The 27,111-nt window shown below is 43.0% G+C and overlaps 3 protein-coding genes across 9 annotated transcripts in view; 1 reads left to right on the top strand and 2 right to left on the bottom strand.

The window, feature by feature from the left end:
* Positions 1–1,554: 1,554 nt before the first annotated feature.
* Positions 1,555–3,310, bottom strand: UTP3 (UTP3 small subunit processome component). The gene has a single exon (XM_066996814.1). It carries the CDS (start codon positions 3,254–3,256, stop codon positions 1,625–1,627), a length of 1,632 nt encoding a protein of 543 aa, XP_066852915.1. The 5' UTR covers positions 3,257–3,310; the 3' UTR covers positions 1,555–1,624.
* Positions 3,311–7,707: 4,397 nt separating this feature from the next.
* On the top strand, positions 7,708–14,810 carry JCHAIN (joining chain of multimeric IgA and IgM). The gene is made up of 4 exons (XM_013193746.3): positions 7,708–7,901; positions 11,748–11,883; positions 12,850–12,930; positions 13,393–14,810. Exons 1-4 carry the CDS (start codon positions 7,838–7,840, stop codon positions 13,592–13,594), a joined length of 483 nt encoding a protein of 160 aa, XP_013049200.1. The 5' UTR covers positions 7,708–7,837; the 3' UTR covers positions 13,595–14,810.
* FAM47E (family with sequence similarity 47 member E) overlaps positions 14,483–27,111 on the bottom strand; it is a 64,579-nt gene continuing 51,950 nt past the window's right edge. For 3 of the 7 annotated variants that reach the window (XM_066996820.1, XM_066996818.1, XM_066996821.1), the window contains 8 exons: positions 26,916–27,043; positions 26,227–26,354; positions 23,919–24,290; positions 21,596–21,754; positions 20,833–21,042; positions 19,332–19,488; positions 17,986–18,063; positions 14,483–17,367 (listed from right to left, as the gene is read on the bottom strand). In XM_066996820.1, coding sequence (XP_066852921.1) covers positions 19,366–19,488; positions 20,833–21,042; positions 21,596–21,754; positions 23,919–24,155 — 729 coding nt within the window. In that variant the 5' untranslated portion in view covers positions 24,156–24,290; positions 26,227–26,354; positions 26,916–27,043 and the 3' untranslated portion in view covers positions 14,483–17,367; positions 17,986–18,063; positions 19,332–19,365. Of the gene's footprint in view, positions 17,368–17,985; positions 18,064–19,331; positions 19,500–19,957; positions 20,030–20,832; positions 21,043–21,595; positions 21,755–22,553; positions 22,709–23,918; positions 24,344–26,226; positions 26,355–26,915; positions 27,044–27,111 lie in introns of those variants that run through there. The other 4 variants (XM_066996819.1, XM_066996824.1, XM_066996822.1 and 1 more) reach the window with 4 other exon arrangements.

Here is a 27,111-nt window from a genome sequence, read left to right as displayed (position 1 = left end):
CTCCTCAGGCGCTTACAGTAGTTTCTACTACCCCTTGCCGTGCAAAATGCCTTGGCTCTGCAGGCAGGCAAAGACCTCCCGGTCAATTGCATGGAGGGGATCAATTCACAGTGAGCTGGTTTCTATGGAGCAGGGGTTTATTGCTTTCCGTATTTTTTTAAAGCAGTGTTTAACTGCTGTTTGGCCTACGAACAGCAGGGGGCAAACGAGTACAGGACCATTAAAGTCAGCAGAACTTGTCATTTCAACATTTAGCCGGGTGCATTCTTATGCTGAACTGAGTTCTCTCCGAAATTGGGACATACAAAGGCTACAAAAAGCCTCCCTACTTCAATTCCCATCTGTCCAGCCTATGTTTGTTCTTTTTTCACTTCTCCCTTTAAGAATCAGCTTTAAAAGTTAACAAAACTGTCTCCAGTCAGCAATCAAGAATGTTCCTGGCAGGAAACGGCTTAGGATGGAAAGGTTTGCAACAAATGCTATGGAAGCACTTTTCATGTGCAGAAAACAAGCAGTGTCTGCATGTTTTAAGTAAAGTGCCTAGCCTGTTGCAGGTTCACCACTACACATTCATATTTTGGCTTCCCTGAGACTATCGCAATAAACACTAGCTACACTGGTGCTTCCATAACAGGAAATGGTTGTTACTAACTAGACAACTGTCCCCCTTAAGGGAGTTCACGTGGCAAACAGACAAGAGTGCCTCTCAGGTGGTACTGGTACCCAAATAAGATGCGGGCTCACTGAAGCAGATCGCAGCCACATATGCACGTCTTACCTCAAGACAGTGTGACACTTGTAAGCTTCATGAGCAAGAAATCAGTCACTCCTCCTTCATGTGAACTGAAAGTACCCCCATCAGTTCCCAGCAAGAATTTATTTCAGTGCCAGGTTAGATGTGTTTTCCCACCAGAGGGAAGTAATCAAAACATGTTGAAAATTTACCTTCAAAGTGCAGGCTACGTTATGTCTTACCAACTTGTCCTGCAGCAATGCCATGTTAAACATACAACTGTGTAACAGTTAGGAAATTTATCATAGATGAAGTTAATGTATTCATCATAGGTAAGTAACTATGCAATCCAGAAGTGTCCTTGCTTTGCCTCTCACTGAATTCAGGAGCAGGTGAAATAGCATCTCAGCCATCTGGGATTTAGCTAACAGCTTCCTGCTTCGCTACTAAATTAAAAAGATTTAGGAGGGTAAGAACAGTTGATTCTTACATGTATGAACACAAGGATGAGTTAATCAGAGCACAAACTAGAGGAAATACCATAACCATGTATCTGTAACCCTACACAGTAAAAAGAATATAAGAGGACAAGGCCATAAGGAGGAGGTGGTGGTGACAGCTGCACAAATCCCATTCTCACCCCACCCTCGGCAGGATGCCCCCTTCCTTCCCCCTCTGCTCTCATCCCACCTGGCCCATTCCCTTCCCCTCACCTGACACACCCCTTGTAGCCTCTCAAAGCCGGTATTTACAGCACAGAAAAACAAGCAAACAAAAAAAAATCAAAGAAAAAAATCCCACTTAAAGATGAAAACCACACATTCTTTAACAAAAATTTTATTGCATTCAAAACTGTTACTTGCAGCTCTCTGAAACAGAGAAAAATAAATTTCACTGAAGCTTTCTGCTTTTCTTAACCCCGGCGCGAATGCCGGACAGCTCCCCGCCATATCGGTGCATCTCTGTCCGAACTTCACGGACCTGGCCCTTCCGGCGAATCTTGGCCCGCCGAAACTTCTCCCGGTGCTTGACCCTGGGGTTGCGATCAATCTTCTTCCTCCTGGGGGTGAGGCCTTTGTTCTTGATCATCTGATAGGTCACGCCTCTCTTTTTATTTGGATCCTCCTCCTCCAACGGTTCTTCTTCGAGCATGTCCTGGTCTTCCGTTCTCTTCCTCTTGAGTTTCAGCTTATCCTCCATCAGCTTATAGTACTTCAGGGCAGCCTCTTCATCCAGGTCAGACTTGTCTGCCTGTTCCTCAGCAGCAAGACGGCCGTTAGCAAGTGCAGAAGCACGTTTTGGTTTGTTTTTCCTGGCAGCCAGATATAGAAGCGCCGGAAACTTCTTCTGCTCTCGCAGTTTTTCTTCCTTCTTATCGTAATAGTTCCTCAGGAGCAGGCGAACCTGCGAGGATAACCTCTGGTCTATCACAGCCAGGTCATTGATGATATTTCTGTAAGCGACCAACCGCTCAATGACGGGGTGACTGTGAGCTGGCATTCTCTTTGACTTTAAAACCAAATAGAAACTGATATTGGCGCAGTAATTCAGGTAGATCCGATACTTCATCTGCAGATAGCGGCTGCCCTTCCCCTGAGGGATAACGCCGCTTCTGACCATTTCCAGCAGTGGCTGCAGCTCATCTTTGAGCTCCATCAGCTTGACTTCAAAGTCCTCAATCAGATGCAGGAGCTCAGGGGACTCCTGCTTCAGTAGCTTCAGCTGCTCCTTCTTGGAAAGGGCCTGCAAATCCTTGGCAATCTTCTGCTCCTTGCTGTCGTGGGTTTTCTGCTGCCCCGCCACGTAGCCCTGGATCACATCCAGCCCATAATCATCCTCCCCCAGGTCCTGCACCAACCGCCTCTGGATGACTTGAGCCTCCTGCTCCTCTTCCTCCTCCTCAGCATCGACCTCTTGCTGGCTACGCTTGCCCTTGGCCTGGCCGTCGCTCCCATAGTCCGTGTCGTAGTAGAGCTGCTTGCGGCGGCCCCAGGACAGCTCGTGGGGGAGCTTGGTGTCCTTGCTGCGCTCTTCCAAGTCGCTTTCCATGGACAGGTCCTCATCTTCATCCTCCTCATCCTCCTCTGCGCTGCGATCCACATAGAACTCAGCTCCCTCCTTCTCTTCCTCACCACCGTCACCCTCCTCCTCCTCCTCCAGCTGCAGCCCCAGCACTTCTTCCTCCTCTTCCTCCTCCTCCTCCTCGTCCTCCTCCGGCAGCTGCAGCCCCAGCACCTCCTTCTCCTCCTCCTCCTCGTCCTCCTCCGGCAGCTGCAGCCCCAGCACCTCCTCCTCCTCCTCCTCCTCGCTCTCCCCGGCCTCCTCCCCGCTCTCCAAGGCCGCCATCACCGCCTGGAACTGCGCCTCGTGGAAATCCTCCACCTCGTCCCCCAGCCCCTCGGGCCCTACGTCCCCGCGGGGCACCACCACCTCCTCCTCCTCGTCCTCCTCCTCCTCCTCGCCTCCATCGCGGCCGGCGGGTTGCGGCGGGGGCCGCAGGACGGTGCCGCGCCGCGTCCTCATGGCGCCGCCGCTGCCGGCTCAGGCCCGGCCTCCACCGCCCCTTCCGCTCCGCTGCCGCTCCCGTTCCCCTCCGCTCCTCGGCCCCCGGCGCGGTGGTTCCCCCTCGGCCTGTGCACGCTCGCGTGGGTTTGAACGCAGCTGGCCGTCCAAAAGTGTTTGTTTTTTTTTTTAGCTTAGCTGATGGGTACGCGAAATGGTGCCAGATGTGAGCTTATTGTGCCATCTGCGCGCTTATTAACGGAAATTTCTCGTTACTTCCCCACAGCCAGGCCAAAGTTTCAGGGAGAAGTGCTTGAAAACCTCCCCTGAGCTATGTGTATTATCTCTCCAGCTCTTCACCCTCACTAAATTGCTTCTCTGCCAGAATTTGGGCATCTCCTGGTAGTAAGCATTGCTGGGGCTGTTCGAGCAGCACCCATGCTCCTTGGATCACCCTTCATATGCCAGCGAATCCAAGCAGGGCATCAGTAAAGGAGCAGTGTGGATTTTCAGCAGCAGGGAAGCCCTCATCAGGAGGGTTTTTCAGGTTGTCTATACTCCTTCAAACTTACATTCACATCCTGGATGGCTGCCTGTTTGTTTCTGGCATCAGGCATGGAGGGCCTGGCCCGGCCTCCCCCAGCTGTCCACTGGGAAAATCGAATTAATACCAAGCCACATGGAAGCGGTCTGTTTGGAAGTAATGCGGACAGCCACGTCACAAGAGTAGAGGGAGTAAGTAAAGAGTTTGCGGTAAAGAGTTCAGTATGATCTGACACCCCCCCCGCCCCGACTCTGATAAATTTGGCAGCCACACAATCCCAGGAAGAGAAGTTCTGTGCAGAAGCAGCGCAGGTGCTTTTTTCTAGCCACAGAACAGGTGCAGTTTTATTTATAAATAGTCATGTCCAACTTCCTGTGGAAAAAGTCACACTGGGCAAATATTGACGTTAACTAAAACAAGAGGATGGGGTGCAACTTCACTCACTTTTTGGTGCTTCACTTGGATTCTGACAGATTTGATGGCAGACCAAGCTCAGTTATGAGCCTTTGTCCTGACATGCTCAGCTTTTCCACCTAGTCACCTCTGGGTCAAAATTTTCCATCCTTGCTCGCACACAGAAGATGTTTCGCCTCAGACAAAGACACCTTATCCAAATCCATCAGTGCCAATTTTCAGATATCACCTCCTCTGGATACAGGCCTGTGTCAGAGACAGCAATAAAAATGACTTGGTTTTGATAAGTGAGACATAATATTCGCATAGCTTGTTACTCACACATTGGTAGAAATTCTTACTTTGTACTATTGGCCACTAAAATACAACCGTCTTTGCTGATCAGACTTTGTAATCTGCCTGCTTAATCTTACCATTTTTTGTGAAGCCCATCCAGAGCAGTCTGCAGCCACATGGTTAAAATTCTAGATTACTTTTGCAAGTGTGTCTTATGGAAATCCAGGCCTTCCTCATGTCCCAGACCCTGAATATTTCCATTCAACCGCCCTAGCAATGTAATGCCCTCAGTTTCTTAAAAGTCTGCCCTTCCAAAATTCAGGGCTGTAACAGCAGACCAACTTCCACTTAGATTCTCATTGATTTAATGCTACCTTCTCTCTCAATGTAAGGTTATTATTTTTTTTTTATGAGCAGAAAAGAAGTGTTACTTAGAAACATTTCATCTCCTTCAGGATTTGCTGAAAACTTCAAGTGAAACTGGAGCCAACCTCCAGTTTAAGTTAGTTTACCCAGTTTTCAGGACCTGCCAAGCTGAAGCACACTGCTTTGATGTAGGCAATCACTGCTCCTCAGATGGCAACTGGTGACTGCTGCAGGTCTGTTTTTAATCCACCATTTTCTCCGCTTCTGAGTGAGAAGCAAGGAGAAAAGAAAGCTGTGGGACAGACTGTGAGTGGATAGAATGTAATTTGGAGATACCCTGCGCAATGGTATGGATAGCCTTCTCTCCAGCATAGCAAGGGCACACAATGACCCAACTATTTTGCCTCACCTCATCCAGGCATCTGCCCGGTTTCTAATCTGGAAAAGCCTAATTCATGTGTCCCGGCTAACTGGAGGCACAGCGAGGCTGAGACCACAAGGCTGGTTCATACTTCTTTTCAAATTCTCAGTTATTCTTCCAGTAGTCTCTGCCTTGGGTAGCTCCCCACTCAGCCCAGAATTCAAGCCTGAGATGATGCTTTGCCAGCCCCTTGACAAACTGCCTCCATTTTTTTAATGCCTGCTCGCCCAGATAATTTTATGGTTATCTAACGTGTCACACAGTAAAAAGGGGATAGTCCTTAAAAGTAACAGCCCGCAAAACAAACTCTACTCTAAAGAGTTTGAAATCTAGACAGAAAGCCTCAGAGAGATGCAGGTGGCTGAGGGTGACTAAAAATGGCTCTCACGCCACCACGTAATGACCAAGGGACTGCACATGCAGACACACAGATTTAGCAACTGAAATTCAGCTATGCTGAGCACCAGCAGTCAGGGAATCCACCGAAATCAACAGAATCACACAGAGTATCATTCTGCACAGTCTCTCCACTCATTTTCTTTTTAAAAATTCATAGATGCCTTTGCTTGGATTTTATTGGTTTTGTATTTTTATCAATGTAGATATGCAGAATGTGCTCTGTTTTGCTGCATTCATTCATCCTTCTTATTTTTAAAAAATCTCTTCTTTGATTACAAAAAGTGACTACAAAAGGTGACTGAAACAAATAGTGCTTTAGGTAGATATTCCTTCCCCCCTTCATCCCCACCACGGTTAGCCAGGTTTATTTTTAACCTTATGCACTAGATGGGCACCTTCCTGCTTCAGAAGGAAGCTCCACGTTAAACTCTGTTGGCAATACTTTCTGGGGAGGAGGGAGATGAAAGAAAAGCAAATTTTGCTGTCATAAGGCTGCAGCCTTGCTGAGAGATCAGGGTTTGTACCAAAGAGTCATGGAATAGCCTGATGCCCTGCTTGGAGCTGGGCTTGCACCCATCGTCACCTGCTACCTCCCTGGGGAAAGCCCCTCATGTCAGTGCTGCTGATGCAACACAAAAGCTTTTTGCATCATGCGACTGCCTGATGAGATGCTTGTGCTGGCAGGAGAAAGTTCAGGACACAAATGCCAGGGTCTTCAAACAGCTCAACCTTTAGGAACCCAGCTAGCAAGGTCCAAAGAAAGGGAAAACAACCTGTAAGGCGACAGGCTGCTATTTCAGGGTCTGGGATGTTGGCAACGTTACTAATAACATCAGCCTCTTGAGAACCTGGCAAGAATGACCAGCCCTGGGGAGCCAAGGGTGGCACGTGCAGTGTGAAAAGCTTGTATAGCATCATGGGGCTGCTGCCCTGCTGCGTAAGAAGCAGCTGGAGCAGCACAGGGAGATTTGCTGTGTGCTGCTATTGTTAAGAATAAACTATCCTTGCAGCTGGCAGAAATTCAGGAAACACTAATACTGCAACGGGCCTGCTAGCATCATACCTTGCTCTGCCTCCCATCTGCCTTAAATAAAATTACAAGATTTTATTCCATCGTAGGTGTCTCTAATAGCACCTGGTAAAAGGTGTTATTAGAGATTCAACATCCCTTACAAAGTGGCCTTTCCTGTGCAATATATAGGCATACACTCCAAAGAAAACCCCAGTCATTGCAAGCTATATTGCAATGTGGTATTATTATTATTATTATTATTATTATTATTATTTCTTCCCAGAGTTACACAGGTGAACACAAACCCTGGGACAATTAAAAAAAACAAATAAATCATCTCCACTACTCTTTTTCTTCCAGAGTGAACCAAGCATATTAAGGAAAGTCTGTGTGACAAATACCTCAAAGAAATTAAAATGTCTGCATTCACTGGGGAATGGTTGCCTTGGACCTTACACGGAGCCTTTCATATATCACGCATCCCATGGAGTCCCTTCTCTATTCATAGGGAAAGAAACTCCTTGATGCCACAGGCAGAGCACTGGAGGAAGAGCTCAGCTTTGCCACTGCCATACTGTTGCTTTACCTCTTTTACCCCTCCCACCTCTCCTTTTGTCTGCTTTGACTGAAAACTCCTTGGGGGCCGGTCAAGTCCTTAATATATGTTGCATAGCATCTGGTGCAAAAAGGATTCTGATTCTGAAGCCTAGCATGTTCTTATAGTATGGGTCAAACTATCCCCACAAAGATCTGATTTCTCAAAACTCGAGAGTAAGAACTGTGACCTCTTGGCTACCTGGACACTTTCTTACATTACACTCCTGAGCTTGAAGTGGGAGAGTGCCAGTGACCCTACTGATAAATTAGTCCCTCAAGCTCAGGGCTTTTTTTCACTCCCTTGTACCCAGCAACTTTGTTGCATGTTGGTGATGAACAGAATAAAAGTGCACAGTAATAGTGCAACCCCCTGCCCCCAATCACCTTTGAAAGGCAGAAGTCTCTGCACATTGAACATGCCTGGTTTCAGTCTCCAAGCCACATCTTTCGCAGTGTCAGTGGTAGCCGGCTGGGCTGTTTATTTTAGGAAACAAATAGCTGTATCATTTGCACACACCCTTATAGGCAGACACACGCTCTCCACTCACATTCTTCAAAAGAAGTGAAGGCAAGATGAAGAGCTCTTTGTTGCCGTGGGTGGCCTTCGCCGTCTCCTTGGAGTTCGTCCTTGTGGCAGGTAGGTGAGAAATGAAAACCATGGAAAAATTTGCTTTATGAGGGATGTGTGCTGTGTAGGTGTCTGTTAATAATTTTAACAGTGTAAATCAAACCTTGATGCCTGCTGAAGAAGTCTTGCTTTGGTGGTGCTTGGACACCTCGGTGTCTTCCTGCACCACACAGAGCAGTGTTTTTAATTCCCGTTTATTTTAATATATTTTATTTTTTTATTTTAATAAAGCCTAAAAGAGTGATGAATGGCAGCAAATTCAAGCTTTTATAATTAGCCATTCTTAATCATGTTTCTGAAGCAACAAACCACAAAAATGCAGCCTGTTTTTATGCAGCCCTAGGAAGCTTGAAAGACTTAGCTGCTAGGTTTTGAGGCTTCTAAAGTCCTGTTGCTGATCCTGTCACATGGCTGTGGCCATTTCTGATTAAACTGTTATTTAACTCCACTGCATTTTGTGGAAGGACTCTTGACTTTTACAATCGGTACTGAGATCAGACTCTCATCCCAGCACATTATTCAGTGTGGTTCACAGGTAATGGATTCTGACTATCCTACTGCCAGATCTCTATAGAACAGTTTAAAGTCATCCTCATTCACACAGCGGATCCGGTCCACAGGACTAAACCCATGCTTAAGAAGAACTACCCTAGCAGCATGGATAACAGCATCCATGCATTTCCTCCAGCTTTTGGAAAGTGGCATCTCACTGCAGAGCCAGTCAGGTCCATGAAAAGCCCTGCTTTCTGTCAAGTGTGTTATAACTGCAGGGAAGTCAAAATTTAGTTGTGTACAGCTACAGGAGTGACATCTGTACTACTTTCATCAAAATATCTTTCTGGCCTAACTGAGCCTTTTCTTCCTTTAATGAAGTAGCCACCTTCACATGCAGCAGAGTTTGAACAGGTATTTTTGGAATTACTTTGCTTCTTCAATGTGCAGCAGCGGGATTTTGTTGAACTTTGTCTCCATATATCATATTACAGGACATTTTCAAATATGAGAAATGTTATCAAAATCTCTGCATGAGTACTCATCAGGGAAGGAACACCACATTGCAGTAAGTTATGCACCAGAAGATCCAACCCTGCAAACATTTAGAACAGCATTAAGAACTTTTGCATTTAACTACCTTCTCTTTAAAGGAACTTTACAGGTCAATTCATGGAATCATTGCTGATAAATCTAAAAAAAAAAAGTCTTATTTGCAGCTTTGTAATTTTACTTTAAAAATATGGAGCACCTGTAACTTTTATGGTTACTGACGCCAGTAGTATTACACAAGGAATTAAATTCAGGACAGTGGTTTTAGAGTACAATCTAAAAATCCCCACATATTTATTAAAAAAAATTGTTAATAGCATTTTATGATTAAGATAAATTAAAGTCCGCTCCCAAAGGTTTGGGGACAACTTAAATGTTGGGTTTTGATAAATGTCTTAGAAGAATCACACACAACATTGCATAGAAAATACAGTGACAGACAACAGAGGAAGATCTCTAGCTTCTTGTTCTTCACAGAGTTTTTCTATAAGAAAAAAGACCAAGACTCAAAGAGGCAGAGACTAAAGAGACTTCACTAGTTAGCTTCTGCTTCAGAGGGCAGTGTTCGTGTTATATGATGAGTTGGCAGCAAGGAAACATACAAAGCAATAGAGAATGGAAGAAGGTGTGCAATGACAGATAAGTACCACTAAATTGTGAATATTTATCTGTGTCACGTTTTGGATTTCTGCCTTGGTACAGCACAATCAGACGTGAAACCAGACTTGCATTCTGCATTTGTATAGACGGCTAGTTGTGCTAGGTGCAATACAGACAAATGCTAAATGCCAGCCAATGGTGTAAAAGGGCTAAAGCAGCACATGCTCTAGAGGGACAAAGATATCCCCGAGAGCAGCAGCAAAGGCAGCATCTCCCCCATGCCTGTAGTGGTTTGCTCTATTGGACAAAGCGAGGGACTGCAGAAGCTTCTTTCCCAACTGAGAACAGCCCCACTGAACCTTCTTTAGAAGGTATTTTGCTGCCAGTTGTCACAGAAGCAGCATTCCTACCAGTCACTGAATTTTAAGATCACTCTGAGGCATGATTTCAAAATGTTTTAGTGCCTTTTTCATCAATATGAGGCCTCTAAGGATCTTAGTAAATAACCCAGTGCAATGCAAGCAGATGGGACCAGCATATTGTAGGGACAGGAGTGAAGCTCCAAGAAACGTTACATAGAAAACCTAGAGTGCTATTTACATGGCATTGTATGGACTACATACTCTTGGGACATAAAGTAAGGTCTCCTGATCAGCACTGCAGAGGACTTGTTCCCATTCAGTCTTGCAGACAGCTTTACCTGACAGTTAAGCTGCCGCTAATAGCATCTAACAATTAGAAACCTCACGGTGTAACTCCACGTGCTTCTCCTGGATCCCAGCTTTCCTAGTGCTCCCACAGGCTTTGAGTGCTATCCATTTCACCCTGTAGCAACAGGATCTGCTGTTCATACAAGCCAGCAGCATTGGACATGAAAATGAAAAAGCAGCCGTGAGCTTATGTAGCCGGGGCAGCTACTTCCTTAGTGAGCCATTCTTCGGTGACCCAGAAGAATCCACCTATTAGGACCAAAGCTTTTAAGTGACTCTCAAATCCCCCACTGACATGACGAACACATTTTTAGACTATTTCTTTCCCCCTGTGGTTAAACTAATGGGTTAGAAGTAAGCAAGTCCTCAGAACTGAGGTCTGTCTGAGCCCAATATAAACTATTCCTATCTTACAAACTCTCAGAGTTTTCTCATACTTCTATGCAGGCTGAAGGTACTGTTGGAAGAGTGATGTAGCAAAGTGACGGCTGTGATTATATAGCAGCATTAGGAGATAAAGGAATGTGAAAATGACCATTTAAGAAGGGTGTGACTATGTGCATGTAAAAGCAAAGCCAACTTGTTATAGGTGAGGAGACCAGAGGCTGCTAGGGAAAGACAGCTAGGAGAGAACAAATTATTTCAAATCCATTTGCATGTTCAGAGAGGAAGCAGGCATTGCATGCCAACAGGAACATTCAAAAAGCCTCTGGGTGACAGATGGGAAGTTTTACCCAGTTGTTTTGACTGAGTTTCATATTGAATAATATACTAGAAGTGCAGGATACAAACATACCCAAAGCTGGCTCTTCTCTATTTGACTCAGCTCCACAGCTGCCAAACTCAGTTTCATTAGGAACAGAAGATCAGAAATTCAGGACTGGAGTTTTCTGTGCAAACCATGGGATTGTAAGGGCCACTTGCCTTCCAATACCAGTTCATCAGGCTGCCTTCCTGCTTCATCCTCTAGTGCTTTTTGGCGTTGATTCCCTCAAGGACCTGGAAGGAAAAATAACACTGACAGAAAGCTGACACATCTGCCGTGTTGGCATGGTCATACATGTTTAGAAAGCCCAGATCTCAACTAGGGTTTGGACTGCTAGGCCAGTCCTTGTGCATGATACAGCAATCAGGTAACCTCCTAGCAGAGGCAAGTGTAAAAACAGCACTTTAGCTGCCAGGTATAGCCGGAGGCTTGCGTTTCATGAGAGATCCCTACTTGTTTTGCCTCATTTATCAGCAACACAATGCTCAGGTTCATCATTTTCTCCCTGCCACTTGCATCTCCTCCACATATAGAAATGGGCTGTAGGCTGAGCAGGCAAGAGCACTGAACTAATCTTTGTCAGTCATCTCATTTCTACTTGTTGTGACCTCAACTTCAATCAATATAGATGCCACAATGGGGCATCGCTAAGATTCTCATTTCTTCGCTTTCTGACAGAGCATGTCACAAGGTTTTTATTTTCTAACCCTGAGATGGCATATCCTGTGTTTGCAGGTACTCTACAGGAGTATTATGGTGAGGAGCGCGTGCTGGTGAACAACAAGTGTAAATGTACAACAGTGACCTCAAAGTTCGTCCCCTCCAAAGAAAATCCTAATGAAGAAATCCTGGAAAGAAACATACGCATCACGTAAGTGGCAGACAAGTCTTACATGGAGATGGTGAGCAGGAGACTGTGTTGCAGGGGTTCCCCTTTTCCTTTTTGCTTGCATTTTTTCATACGTCCTGCTGTTGAGAATTTAGACCTGTTTTTCCGATGGACCACTTTCTGTGCTATCCTGGACTAACTCCTTTTGCTTCCATCCAGAGCCTAATGATGTTTTCCTAGCTCACATGCAGCTGTGCGGTGTTTGTCCCTTCAGGTACAAGAAGCATTGCAATGTTTTAAGAGGTCTAGTAGCAGCTTCACAAAATAGACCGTGGAAGTAGAGCATAACATTTCTTACAGTTCATCTCGTCTGAAACAAAACTGGGTTGGTGACACTGAACCCTAATATCCAGATTTGATCTTTGTAACAAGCCTGCGATTTTATAGGCTGGGAAAACTAGTTAATGCCAAAACTATCAGAAAAGGTTGATCCTATGAGGCAGATTTCAGTTCAGGACTTTGTCCTCTTTATTCGCATAAACCTGACAGAGAAGTGCACATGTATCTCTCCTGGACAACACAGGCTCAGACCTGCAGGAGTTCTGGCAAAGCTCACAACAGAAGAAATAATCATTAAATACCTCTGTCAGTCTTGCAAGTCTCACAGGCCTCTGCCAGCTCAGATTTACTTATTTATTTAAAGAAAAAAGGAATATCAGAACTGATAGCTTGAAAATATCATTAGTGAAAGACAGCACTTTCAGAAGTTGCTACATTATTCTTGGGGTGAATTTTACAGTCTTTCTAGAGATGCCTAGAAACCAGGCAAAAAATATCTCATTGCCTTCAGGGGCACAGAAAGGCTAAGACTTGCTGTTCTTGGAGAAGGGTCAGAAAGGAAATAATCTGAACAAAGAACAAGATCAGAGTTGGGAATTCATTACAGCAGAGTAGTCCCCTGTTTAACAAGCAGTTTTCACAAGAGGAATTCTCTCCCTTCCTTTCCAGTGTCCCACTCAGGAGCCGACAGAACATCTCCGACCCGACATCCCCGCTCAGAACCACTTTTGTCTACCGCATGGCCGAACTGTAAGTATTTTTCTTCACTAATTTCCTAACACCCTACCCTGCAGCACTGCCCCCAATGGTTCGCAAACATCTTGAAGGATAGTAGATAAAATGAGGCAACATCACAGAGTGAAGTTGTTCTTTTTCAGCCTGTTTTTTCTATTCTGTTGCAAACCAATAAATTATCTCCATGATTAAGTTGGATAAAAAGGCCTCACATTTGCAGGTATGGTTTCATGCTGACCCCTGTTGATCTTGAATGTCTGAAATATCAAGCCTCCCTTTTAGGGGGCCAGTCATGTGAATAGCAGTTTGAAAAAAATGAGAGCATCTGTCTGGGAGTGCCTGTGCAAAATACATGGCCTGGAAAAGCCACAGAACCCAAGTCGCCACTGCTGCCAGATCAGTGAGAAAGAGTAGAGTTTTGTCAGGGATGTTTTAATCACAGCTCTGAATACTTTTTCTGTTCCTCATCTCTTCCAGCTGCAAAAAATGTGATCCTGTAGAAGTTGAGCTGGGTGGTGAGATATACGAGGCCCAGCAGAGCACCTCCTGCAACGAGCCAGAAACCTGCTACACCTACAACAGGGAAAAGTGCTACACCACAACCTTCCCATTCATCTACCACGGGGAGACCAAACACATTCAAGCAGCTCTGACACCAGCATCCTGCTATGCTGATTAGCTCAACCCACTGCTATCCTAACACCTTGTTGCTTTCTCTTTTCCTATCACCCATACATGTATAGCACCATAGCACCTGGACAACAGTGTCCAAAGTATCAGCTCCCAGAATAATGCAAGCTTACTTCTTGTGCTTCATATCAAGAATACCACCCCCTTGAATACTCGCTGGTTGTCAGATTCTGTTCTCTTATCCCTGGCACGTATCTGCGACACCATTATATGTCTTAGACACTATCACCAGCTAGACCAGATCCTCAAACAGCTGTAAATCAGTAATTCCCTTAGAAACCAAAGGAACTACATTAGTTTACAACAGTAGAGAATCTTTCCTGACCATCTTCCATCAGTCTATCTCAGCAAGGCTATCATGGACATCAGCAGCAATGTCCATGTTTCCTGATCGTTTCCTGACCAATCTAAAACAAACCTCTTCATAAACATTCCACAATACCCTTTGATTATATTAGCATAATTTTTGCCATTATTAGAAGTCTATTGTACAATCACATTTGAGAAAAAATCAGGTGAGACTGAATTCACATTTCAACTTTTTTTTTGTAATTAGGCATTTAGGATCCTTTTAGTGCTTTGGTAATGATAAGCTTCCTGTTTTCACATAGATATAGTGAAAATGTTGCCACCCTGAAATGCTGTGCAAAGCCAACAGGACCTCAGCTCTTCTTGCAGTAGTAAACTTCTTTAGGACATGTTAGGTACTTCACTTTCCACATTTACTAACTGATAATGATGCATTCCCAGTTCAATCGAGGATAAAAAAAAAAATCAAGTTGGCTTGAATTTCTTGTTCCTGATTTTGCATTTAGAGCTGCAAAAAATCCTACGAAGCTGCCACAATTGCAAGGGCAGGGTCGTAGTTAGGGATTAATTCCCTTTTTCACAAGTCTTCTTTCTGTTCATACAAGAAACTTTCCCCAATTAAAGTTGATTCTGTACTGTACATTACATTTAAATGTATTACACCCGGTGTTTTCCATATACACATCATGTACGCAAGTGCATAAGGTGTCTAGCATTGCATTTGGGATGGCTGGTATGTTTCTCAGTGTTGTCAGAAGTTGATTGTAAAGGCTTAGGCTGTTCTGAAAAGGTCACATCTGGCGTCACACATTATTGCAATAATGAAAAAACAGCAAAATCCTTATTACCATAGTTTGTTTTATCAATGAGGCATTAAATAAATTTTTTCTGCAGCACTGTTATGTTCCAGTGGTGTTCATAAGAAGCCAAGTCCATAATGATGTTCTTGCCTACTTCACAGGAAGCTCTCACTAAGCAACTGTTTTACTTACAGGAGAACCCTCCTGAAATACTGAGATAGAAACATTACGATGCACTTGTGGAACCTATGATAGACAGAGGCTGAATTGATTTATTTTACCATCAGTTCTGCATAATTGAGCTCTTTGAAGGTGCTGTGATTCTGCACAGGATTGGAATTAAAAAAATCCAATTAACACCTAAATCCCTCTCAACATTTTAAACTGCAGATAGGAATTTTACCACACTACTGAAAAATGCACCTTTTGGGGTACTCTTGACAGCCCTTGGGGCTCTGCCACAGGAGTTATCTGCCTAAAAGTGAAATTTCCAATTCTGAGTAAGGTGTAGGTAAATGACTTGGAAATCATTCAGGTTTGGGTTGTGGGCCAAGTTCAGCCTGAGCAGGGGGAGAAGGCTGCTAGAGCAGGTAACAGTCCAGAGTTTGGGAGACCAAGTTCAGCTCTTGGCCTTGCTGCAAGCTGCCTTCAAGTGGCTGTGTGGTGTACACCTTGGGCTCAGATACAGCAGGAGTCACACCTGGGTGAGTGAAGTGGGCCTCCTATCTAGCTTTTACCATAGTTGGCAGATTAGCAGACACCAGCTGAAGCCTCAGTTGCTAGTGCTCTGAGCCCCGAAGCCTCAGCTGAATTGTGAAACTGCCACGTATGCAATGGAAAGCCTGTGGTATGAAACCCCTCTCACAGGTACCCACCCAGCAAGTGACTCAGCCTGTACATCTAGTGTTGCAAGATCCTTTAGACATGGAGTTCCCTAGCACAATGAACAGGCACCAACGTCATCTCCTTTGTAGGACTAGCTTTTCTTCGCTAAAACAGAGCTGAACATACAATTCATTCTCATAGGGCTGCTGGTAAATAGATTTAAGGCATCAAAATGCTCAAATACTGTTGTAACAAAGTCCAAAAGACTGCCATGAAGAAAATGAACACACATAACATTTGCCTCTAAGGAAAATTATGTGTAACACATGGACACAGAACCATAGCAGATATATTCAGAAGTTGGCTTGTGTTAACAGACTTTAGATCTACGTGGCCCAGAGCTGGTGAAGCACTTTGTCAACACAGAAGCAGGTCTTGTCACACCAGGACACAACTACATCAAACATGTTGAAAAATCCTCCAGCATGTAGTATCCTACAAATACCTAATGGACAGAAGTATTTGAGGTAACTAGTTAACCTCCCTCGAATACTTCGCATATTAGTCAATGGGTATTAGCCACTGGTCCTTCAAACCCATGCACCTGGAACTCCTGCTCACTAGCAAACAGCCCGGTGCTGACCTTGTAGAGGCTGTAGGAGATAGATATTTACTTACAACAGGACGGACCACTGGAAATCACGCTGCAGCACATCTTGGGAGTCCAACAATGGCAGCAGAAGAGACTCACAAAAGGCATTCAAGGAAAAGGAAATCAAAGCACAGAACATGGTCTAAGCAGCTGTGAACAAATACTTGCTTTGATGATCTCAGAGCAGTCAGTGGGAAATAAGAAAAAAGGCAGCAGAGTCCACATGCTACTGAGCTTTCTAATAAAGCAAGATTAATTCTCCACATATTTTCTGAGAGGGAGAGTCCAAAACTGACAGCCTTGCTCACCCTTTGTTACTCAATTGTGTTAGACAAATTTTAAGTGATAGCTCAAAGCAATAAACAGTCAGGCTCTATATTCTTACCTGAAAGATGAGGACAGTAAAATAAAAGTGAGGTCTGGTCATCCCTGCTGAAAGAAGTGTTTTCTCTCCTCCCCTAGGGTATACAGGATGAACCAGGAATTAATGGTTCTATGCAAGAATGGGTTTGAGTTGTCTTTATTAGGTATTTGTGGTATACAAACAGATGACAGGCTACGATTTTTAGCAGCCTTCCTATATTAACACTGCTTTTGTTAGTGCAAGGCTCGTCCATGCAGGAATCATTCTGCAGTGTACAAAGCAGTACTGTTCTCTCAGATGGAAGGCTTGTGTTTTTTTTCAGTGGTTAAAAAGATTGCTGCCAGATATAATTTAAAGATTTCACAGAAATTATTTACTTATATTCTGTAAAGCAGTAGGCACAATGTGGATAATTAAAAACCAAAAATTCGATTGTAGCCCAGGATCTTTAATAAAGCCAGTATGTTAAAGCACACAAGACATCTCGAGTGCCTTTTAGGCAGGCTGAAGCACTACCAAGCTCGCTATGTAGTTTATGCTTACAATTCGGTAGAACAAATAAGATCTTCAATCTGGCCACTTCAGAAGAAACTCAAAGCTATCTTTAAGTTTACTCTAATATAAGAACATTTTTAGGAACAGCTCAGCTACTAGCTTGTTCATTTTAAGAGAATTTAGAAATCTGTATTAACAGTAGTGGAAGAACTTTCTCTGATTTTGTCGTTTCTCTCTGGACACCATTTCTTGGAAGATTTGGATGTCTTCTCCTGAGCTCCACTATCATTTCCCCCAGCCAGCATTTTCAGAAGGAACTGAAACAAAAGATTAAGCACGTATGCATGATTAACAGACTGAAGCAACACTTACTGGAGAGAAACTGAAAAAAAAGGTAAAAACATGTAAAGGGAAAGAGTCAAAAAGCCAGTGAACACATTGCTCATAGCTGCAGCTGTTGCTTACAGTATTAAACCAAATGCTGTGAAATCCCTTATTGGGCCTTCAGAGAATTAAAAGCCTTTTTCATTCCCACACTTAACACAAATCATTGGCTTCTGCACATGCTGCTGATGGCACCTTTGAAAGTGCCTCAGCCACATTAAGCTGAAAAGCTACGTGAGTTACAATTGTACATCAAAATAACTGTTCACCTGCTGCTGACATAGCACTGAGTCCTGCTACAGGGTCCTTCGGGCTAAGCCTAAACGGGGGGATCCCAGCACCACTTTAAAGTTCCCCTGCTGAACTGAGCCCCTGGCTGCATTCTGCTGTCTGTGAGTCCCTCCCCTCCAAAAGCTCCAGCACACAGGAGAGAGGGGAACCACGAGGCCCTGATCTAGGTAGTTTTACAGCCAGGACCTTGGGATGACACAGCAATAACCACAAGCACAATAAAATGGAGGCACAGACATTAACAGATTCTCATAACTCACCTGAGGCTTTTGGTAGCCCTTTCTCTCCAGGAACTCCTTAAAGGCCTGTGTGCTGTGGAGCTGTGCAACTTCCATCTCTTAAATTAATTTCCAAAGTAGATTAAAAAACATTCAAAATTCATTTTTAAGTCTAGGTTCCACTATTCTAAATAAACTACAGTGTGCATCCCTCCAGCTGTTATAGCTAATCTAACCAATAAATATTTTATCTACCAAGAGCTATATCTTTGTTCTTTTGAAAGAAATGAGGTTGCTTCATGAATTTGAAGTGGTTTTTAGTAAGTTATAACCTGTGATCCTGTAAATCAGATGTCCCATGCTACATAAAGCCATTTCCCCTCAGCATTTTTGCTAATGAAGGCAGCAAGAGTTACTCTATAATGCAATAAATACACCTACTTTCAGTGGTCGTTGATACATTCCCAGGAGTACCTGGACAAAATGAGGTGGTCACCCATCCAACCATAAAGTTGACCTTTAATTTTAGACAGTATTAACAAAACTATGACCTTTGTCTTGGTATTCTTTTGACTCAGCTGTTCCCAGGCATCCTTTCTGCGAAAACTCTCCTTTGTCTTACAGACAGCATTTCTTCATAAGACAACAGTAGCGGCACTTGTCATCCAGCTCACCAGCCCCTTGCACAGGGCATGGTGTTAGTCACGTACAACTCAGCTTTACCTTTGGAAGGAGTGCCCTCTAGAGCATGAACAATGTCTTCCCTTTGTGCATGCAGCAAGAATGGAGATGGAATAGACTTGTTTTTTTAAACAGAGGAAACTAAACCTACATCTAGATAAACGTAGCAATTGGGGAAAAAAAAAAAGCCTGCCTGCTCTTCCTACTCCTCCTATAACCTGAAAATCCCAAAGCAGAATGCTAGTAACCTTTATGTCCCATCCCTCCATAAAATATTTTGGGTAGGCAAACTACCACAGCTGAATCCAGCTCCTTTGTAAAGGCAGGTATTTCGCTATTACAAAACAAAGATAAAAACACCCTCCATTGCTCTAGAATGCCAATTCATTGTCTTCTGCCATATGTGGCCAAAATGTATGCATGTGCATCAACTGTATTGAAGGAACTAGACCTAAAAAGAAAATCCTTCAACAAAATCCTGATCTGTGCTCATTCACCTTCTAGAGCTATTGCCCACATGTAGGTGCCATAAAGTTACAGCCTAATCATTCACATCAATGAGCCTGTTTGAACCACAGTTATCTCTGCTTGGATAATATGGTCTGTTCCACATTTGTTCCACATTATTCAGAGATGTTCCCATCATAACGTAAGCTCTCTTGTAGCAATGTCACAAAAGAAAGCCATCAGTTTTACATTCATGGTACCTTTTTACTCAAATGATGCTTTGCATTCCTGAGGTTATTTATTGCTTCCTCTGGAGCTTCTATCTAATGGTTTATTCACTATCTCTTTTCTCCATGTTTTGGGGTCAAGATACCACGCTCCGTATCTGATCTTCTCCCTTTTCGGTTGGTAAGGGATCTGCAAAAATACTAATGCAGTTTTGTTTCATCACATTGACATTTTTCCCTTAAGCCACAGGAAGTAAAGACACTATCACTGTCCCAGAACCTGCATACCATCTCTGAAGAGTCTACCAGGGATAATCCCATACCCTAAACTCTGTAATACAAATTTTGATGGCTGATGACAAAACCTGACTAGCTTTTTTTTTTTCTTTTTCCCCACAAAGGTAAACAGTATTACAAGCTGCTACTGGGAATCACTAGCCTCAAGTCACCTGGCCACTACTTGTTTATTTAACTGATTTGTTTTGTGGAAAACTTGGGAAGGAGGTCTGTGAGGTTTAGACTTTGGGAGTCAGAGTATGATAAATTCTTTTTCTATTTCAAAACAGAATTTCTGAACACGGTGACCAAACTAACTATAAGGTTAGAGAAATGGCAAGCTTTCAGTTTAAGACAAAATTGGTCCAATTTCAACCACTTACCTAAAATCCCCCAGCAGAGGCTTTCCCTTAGATCCTCCTCAAGTTTTTACCTCAGCTGCATATAGCCCTTGTCTGTTAATAATGATTAAAAGAAAGTACAGCAAGAAAAGCAGGTAACAGGAAAGGTAGGGACTGGAAGATCATTGTACTTAGCTAGTTTCCTCCAATTGTTTACACCTCCACCATGAAAAGATTAGGGGTTCCAAGTGTAACTAACACCTAACAAACTGCTTCTGAGGTGTATCGGGCATGGCCTGCTTAACTTGATCCAAGCTGTGTTCTTCCATTGACTTCACTGACTTTGGGTATAAGCAAAACTGCTGAGAATTCTCTACAGTTTGACCAGCAAAAAGGTCAGGCCTTAAATAGTACTCTTAGTTCTCATTCTCCTATTTTACTTCCCTGCTGCTTGCAAGAAGTAACTGCTATTAAAGAGCTCATTTTTAACTACACTCTGAGTTCTTGAGATAAGCGTATAGAGAATTATCAGTACTTGTGAAAACAAAACTCCATCCTCAACTCCAGCAGTCTCCACCACAAGCCATCCCAAACAGACTTTTGCAAAGACTTTTTGCTCAGTGAAATAACGAGGGGGAATGGTTTTAAACTAAACTTTAAACTAGATTAGATGTTAGGAGGAAATTCTTTACTCTGAGGGTGGTGAGGCACTGGAACAGATTGCCCAGAGAAGCTGTGGATGCCCCACCCTTGGAGAGGTTCAAGACTAGGTTGGATGAGACCCTGGACAACCTGATTTAGCAGGTAGCATCCCTGCCCGTGGCAGGGGATTGCAACTGGATGATCTTTAATGTCCCTTCCAACCCAAACCATTCTATGATTATGATTCTATCAAATGTAAATGTGGGCTCTTTTACCTTAACTTGGCAGGGCAGGCAACCTAGATGATGAGAACTCCTGACAGCAAACTTGAGAGGTGAAATCTCCTGTTTTCCCGACTGGTCTGCTTGCCCATCATTGAGTTTCGCTGCACAGAAAGGTGTAAGGAGGCTGGCCTCCTTACTTTCACTGCTGGGGTGGAGCAAACTCTTAAGTGCATCTTCATCAATACCGCAGTTCCCACCTCCCTGGCACAACGAAATCAAAACAATCTCAGAGTGGCAGGGGGGAAATATTTTTTTCTTCCATGTATTTCCTTCCTGCCACCATTCCTATCTATAAGTACAATTAAAACCAGGGTTAGTTTCAGCTTATCTACACATACACTTGCTATTTGCATCACTGTGACGATGCAAGCACAAAGTCAGTTAGGAGCAAAGACATGAATTACTGTATCCATTTCAGATATATAGGGACTTCTCCCAGGTGAGACAGTTAAATAGTAGCTTGAACAGAGATGGATCCCCTGGAAAATCTTTCTGAAGCAAGCTTAACTTAACAGTATTTTTGTATGAAGATACTCATTCTTTGCTTTAAATTTCAAAGGACTGAGCCCTGGTAGGCATGACACAACAGAGCTGGGAGTCAGAAACAAGATTTCTTGTTTCTGACTTTGGCTCCTGTATGCACATACCCTGAGTCATATTTTTACTTTTCAAATCTAAAGACGTTTGCCCTGAACACAGTAATTAGGTTTTTAGTATGAAAGAGAACAGATGGTGGCAGTTTCTTTTTACTTACCAAAGACATAAGCCAGTCACAAAAATGCTTGGTTACTCGCTTTGTGTGTTCATCAAATGGAGCTAAGTGACTCTGTGTGACTTTTCCTCCTTCTGTTACCACCTTCTTAGAAAGCGAGGTACATGCTTTTTTGCCCAGAGACTCCTTGCTGCTGCAGTACTAAAGCAATAACATGTGAAACATCCTTTGATTAGCTGCAGCAATAGCTGTAGACAACAGGCATATGCCTTTGAATCACAAACGGTGCAGTTTACCACCAGACATGACATGATTTTGGCCAGGAATAGTCTGAGCAACTTGAACTAGTTGTAAAGATCAGTTTGGCCACACCTGATATGTCTAGCAAGACAGTCAAGGTTTGGAAGCAAGACTTGGGAAATAATTTGCCATTTTCAAAATAGAAAACTCTTAAAAATGGAAGCGTACAGCTCTATATGGTGCCCATCACATGCCTTTATGTCATCACTAAAAGGGCCTGGGGAAGCATAAAATGAGACTGATTATATTTTTTCTCAGCTGACTCAGACTGTAAAAATTAACCAGCAGTGAGGCTGACTCCTTACAGTTTAACACCCAGAACTAATCCTGACCAGTCTCTGAACAGGTTGTGAGATATCAATTTATCATTACTATCACTGAGGAAGACAAAGGAACCTATCTTGATGGAAACCACCCCCATGACAGATTTTGGGCAAAAGGGCTGGGCGAAGAGGAAAATTTTTAGAAAATGCTCATAGGAACACTGAATCTAAGACAGAAACAGCGAGCAAATTATTGTATGTTAAGTTCATCAGCACTAGCTGAGAAGGCTTGCTATAGTGAGTTTGTCTTTGTCTGGTTCAAATTGTAAACGAGCCTGTTCATAGGCACCTGAGTTTCCTCTTTCCACACATCTGATTTCAGATAAGGAATATCCAGAGCCATTTGTATTGCTCTTTTCATCTTGTCCTATACTCACTGTACTAGCTTCTTGCAACCCGTTACTTTCATTTGCTTGTCCTCCATATGATGCTGCACCTCCTGAGTTTGGGTCTCCCATTGATAGTCATTGTATCCAGCCTTACTCTTAAAAAGGATTTCAGGACCTAGGACACCAGCAACCTCTTTGAAGAGCTGCAAGCCAAGCAAAGGGAGAGTATCTGTACAAAAAAACCTCATTGGATGAATTGCTCTTGGGGGCTGTGTGAAGGACTGCGCAACATACAAGTCTCTGGAAGCTTTCTAGCAGTTAAGGCTGTTCATAGTGCGGAAGCTTCAAGTTAAGAGACCTTTTTTTTTCTTTTTTTTTTTCTTCAAAATCTCTAAAGTATTAATTGCAACTCAGGCTGCTTGCCAAACCTCTGAATCATGCTGAATTTCTGGTCTCGGCCATCTCCTATGGCAATCTGCTGTACTACATATAAGATTTTATTTCAGCTGATTTTAAGTTTCTTCCCTTCAGGACAACCCCGTGTTTCATGTTCCATTCCCCCGGTAATAGCAGCCAGGGATCAGGGAGAGCTCTGCTGTTGCATAATCTTACAGAACAGAGACCCAATTCCCTTTTCTAAACTCTAAGGTTTCTCTCAATGAATCCATCCTTCAGCATCGTACCGCATCCAAGCTTAGGTTAGTATAAACCCCTGGAACAGCCTAAACAGCAATACAGACAAAGGTGCTTGATACCCAGTGTCCCCTTGTACTGTAGTATGAAGTCTGCCCTTTTCAACACAGTCTCCCAGCTCTCCCCTGTTCCTTTTGTGAAGTACTAGAAGTGAAAAGCCCAATTCTCCCACTGTGTTTGGTCACAGTCCTCTGTTTGCAATATCCAAATAACCAAGTTCTGAAAACTCCGAGACAGACAAGAGAACTATCTGCTGCCTTTTGCTTGCATGAAGGAGAGAAATTTGAAGAACCAGAGGCTGGGAAAAGAGATAAGCTTCTGTAAACAGGCTGAAAAATAAAAGTAATGAGATTATACCCAACTATCTTGAGCACAGATAACTTTTCAATTTTGATTAGACTTGCTTCCTGCCCCATAGCATCCATTTGTGTCAGTGCCTGGTGATAGCCTAACAGATAAGATGTTCTGTAATCTGTGAAGGCAGGCACTCAATTTCTCAGCCTGTTTATAATAGTGTTCTGCGAATTACTTGCTGACAATCTGGACCTAATGTCTAAATCTAAGCTACCTTTGATATCACTTGCTTTGTTTTTACTATGGAAAGAAAGAGGTGGTGGATTTATTTTTGTTGTTGTTAATTGAAAATAGTCATCAGTTAGATTATTTTCCCGTTTCAATTTTCTGAAGAATCTGTATAACCACGGTTACAAAAATCATTACCTTTGGGGAACTACTTTTTTCCAAATGTGGGCAGAGCACTGTGGGATGCCGTTTCAGACAGTGCTCTATCTGTGCAACGTAATCCCTCCTGGCTTGCTGCAGAGGGCTGAGCTTGGAAAGATAAATCTGTGTTTTGGTGCACTTCTTGCTTTTCTTCCCTGGAGCTGTGTATGAAGAGTTCCCTGTGCTGTTTTTCACGATAATTGAGACAGGACGCTTTTTACCATACACAATCATGTTATCAGATGAAGGGGGAAAGCCATCTCAGAAGTCATCTAGGCCTTTTCTCAGGAATATCCAGCGCTGGCCATTAAGGGAGTCTGAGAGCCACAGTCTGCTTTCTCGGAAGTTGTTGTAAGACATTTCTCCTTTCTGTAAGCAAATTGCATTTGCTTACAAAGAATCCAGCTTACAGAGGCTGGGTTCTAATGAAAAAGACAGGAGTACACTGAAAGTAAAAAGGGATATTCTGCTCCAAGCATGCTTACCCATACTAGCCATCTTTTTGTTACTATTCAGCTTTGGAAAAAAGCTTATAAAACACTGACTTATTCTGTATAACTGAACAACTGTCAAACAACAGAGTTGCCCACTCACAGAAATTTCTGGCATTTCAGAAATTTATTTTTAAATAAAAAAAGTCATGATGTTATAGAGCTTACTTCAACACCATCAACATGAAAATATTTTAAAGCTTAGTTTTGACTGTTCCCACCATTACACTGTAAATTGTGTTATACCGTGTATGTAGTCAGAATCATAGCCAAAATAAGGTTTTGATAAAACTGTCATGATTAAGACATGATCCAGGACAGCATTTTCTGACAGCAGATCCTTCCAGCAAGCATTTGTAGCCAAATGTCCAGTAGAGAATGCCCTTATTCTGCCTCATTTCAGATCACTAACTTTTCCAACTTTCATCCATTCCACATGAAATCTCTCATTGGTGGCCTACTAAATGAATATTTTGAGCAAAATAGTTTTGGCAGTTTCAGAGAGGTAGAAGTTGGTGGCTAAACCAATCCACATTTTCAATTGCCCAACCTGCAGTTTCCGAGGAGGTTTGGGTTGTTGCAGGAGGGGAATCATGCCAGCACTGAACAAGCAAACTGGATTGGGAGTCCCTGACTGTTTGCTACAAGGGTCAGAAGCTGCATTAGCTGCCAGGTAGCAGCAGTTCACTTCTTCAAATACTTTTTGAACTTTACAAGCACAGTAACAAGGTGATTCAGCATTATGAAACATTTTAATCCTTTTTAATCAGGGATTAAATTGAGCACAATAAAGTAGTGACATAGTCTTTACCGTCTGTCTTCACAAGAAAAACATTGTCTGCACTATGGTAAAGACTGCTCCAAAGCAAATGGAATAAAACAAGATAAGCATCACTAAACCTCCAGCATTCTGCACGTACCAGGTATTGGTACAGGTGTTGATGCTACTTCAGTTTCACTATGTCACACAAAATACATCCTCATTATGCTTTGCTCTTGGTTTTACTTACTCTCTGGATGCTAGCAGGGCATTTTTTTTCCTCTGCCAAATCATTCAGCAGCGGGGAAGGATGTCTATTTACAGCAAATATTCAAGTGCCACCACAAAGCCATGCATGAGCTAGTTTGGATGCTTCTAGTGATACAAAGCCAGATCCAAACATTTTCAGCTGTACTGCACAGATGAGCAGTTTTCACAGTTGCTCCAGGTCAAAGTGCTAAACAGAGCCTCCAAATGCTGCCAGAGAAAATGCCACCCCAGCTACCTCCACAGGAGCAGTTAGACCAAAGAAGGTCATTGCACTCCTACTTCACTTTCTTCCAGCAGCTGTAGAGTTGAGACATGGAGACCACACTGGATTTCTAAGACAAAATAATCTATTCCTTCAGCCCAGCCTGCCCATGTTTTGATGGGCTGTAATTCACTCTTGTCTTGCTTTCATGTCTACAGAAATCTTTTTTTCACCTAGATTTCACGTTTTAAACCGTACATGGTGCTACCAGGTCAAACTGCTCATTGTACTCATGTGGTTAGTTTCATGCTTACCTGTATTGGCTTGCTTCAATGATTGTGTCAGTAGCAAATGACAAACTATTTAAATGGCTACTTTCAGTGCCTTAGCAATACTGTCCTTGCTTGCTAAAGCATAACAGTACAGAACGCCATAAAACGTTTGCTTCAGAGATAATCAGTGCTATTCACTTGTGATAGCAAATGCCTCTAGACAAAGAAACCCCTGAGTAACCCTGTACAAAACGTGTTCTAAGAAAGTACCATTAAGTATTACAAGAACTGTAAAGAGAAAAGCACATACCTGATATTTTACAGCTCTGACTGTGAAGATACCCTAGGCAAAAATGGCATCTTCCTCTGCAATACAAGGTGTAAAGTAGGCTAATTCAACATCACTCTGCAAGGAAATCTCCAGAAAATCTTAAAAACCTACATGAAAACATGCAAAAGTTAAGACTTCTGTAGTATTACATCAGATGAGGCACTAGTTTCAAGCCCCTGCTGGCATAATACCCTAGGCATGTTTCAAGATGGTTGTTGCGGAAACCAGATCCACGACTGTCTGCCTACAACAAAGATTTTTTTCACAGAGAGATATACAGAGCTACTAGGGACTTTAGAGGAAAAACTTGAATTAAAGCAAAATTGAGTTTTGTCACAACATATATCTTGATCTTTTTAACACCAGTACTTATTCAGGAATGGAACAGTCAAAAGTCTTTACTGCTGATGAAACATGATACAATACACTGTTCAGTGTGCCTTTACTTAAGTGTTCATTAACTTTGTTCTTCAAGAAAAACATAAGAAGCAAACGTGAGCCAAGTGTGTCACTTAACTTCTTGTGCTTTTGAGTAAAGACACAGATTATACATCTTGTAAAATACACGTTTCCCAGAGAATTCTGCTGATATCTAGAGACACTTTCAAGACATGTACAGAATCAAGCCTGGCCAATGTCATTAAACATAGCTCAGCCTTCAGACTCACCTTTGCCTGTAAGTTTGGATAAGTACAGAGACAGGGCCAGTAAAAATCAAAGTCCAACTGCACAGTGAGCAGGTGCTCCTGCTGCTGCTCTCAAGGTTGTACTCACTTTCAGCCAGTGTCCCTTTAATCTACAAAAAAAATCAGAAGCCAAGTGAAAACATCCTCCCAGCTGTGCACCCAAATCATGACAAAGCCC

This window comes from Anser cygnoides, chromosome 4, assembly GCF_040182565.1.
Source record: "Anser cygnoides isolate HZ-2024a breed goose chromosome 4, Taihu_goose_T2T_genome, whole genome shotgun sequence".
Classification (NCBI taxonomy): domain Eukaryota; kingdom Metazoa; phylum Chordata; class Aves; order Anseriformes; family Anatidae; genus Anser; species Anser cygnoides.
Note: the sequence above shows the minus strand (reverse complement) of the source record. Positions and strands in the feature narration are given on the sequence as shown.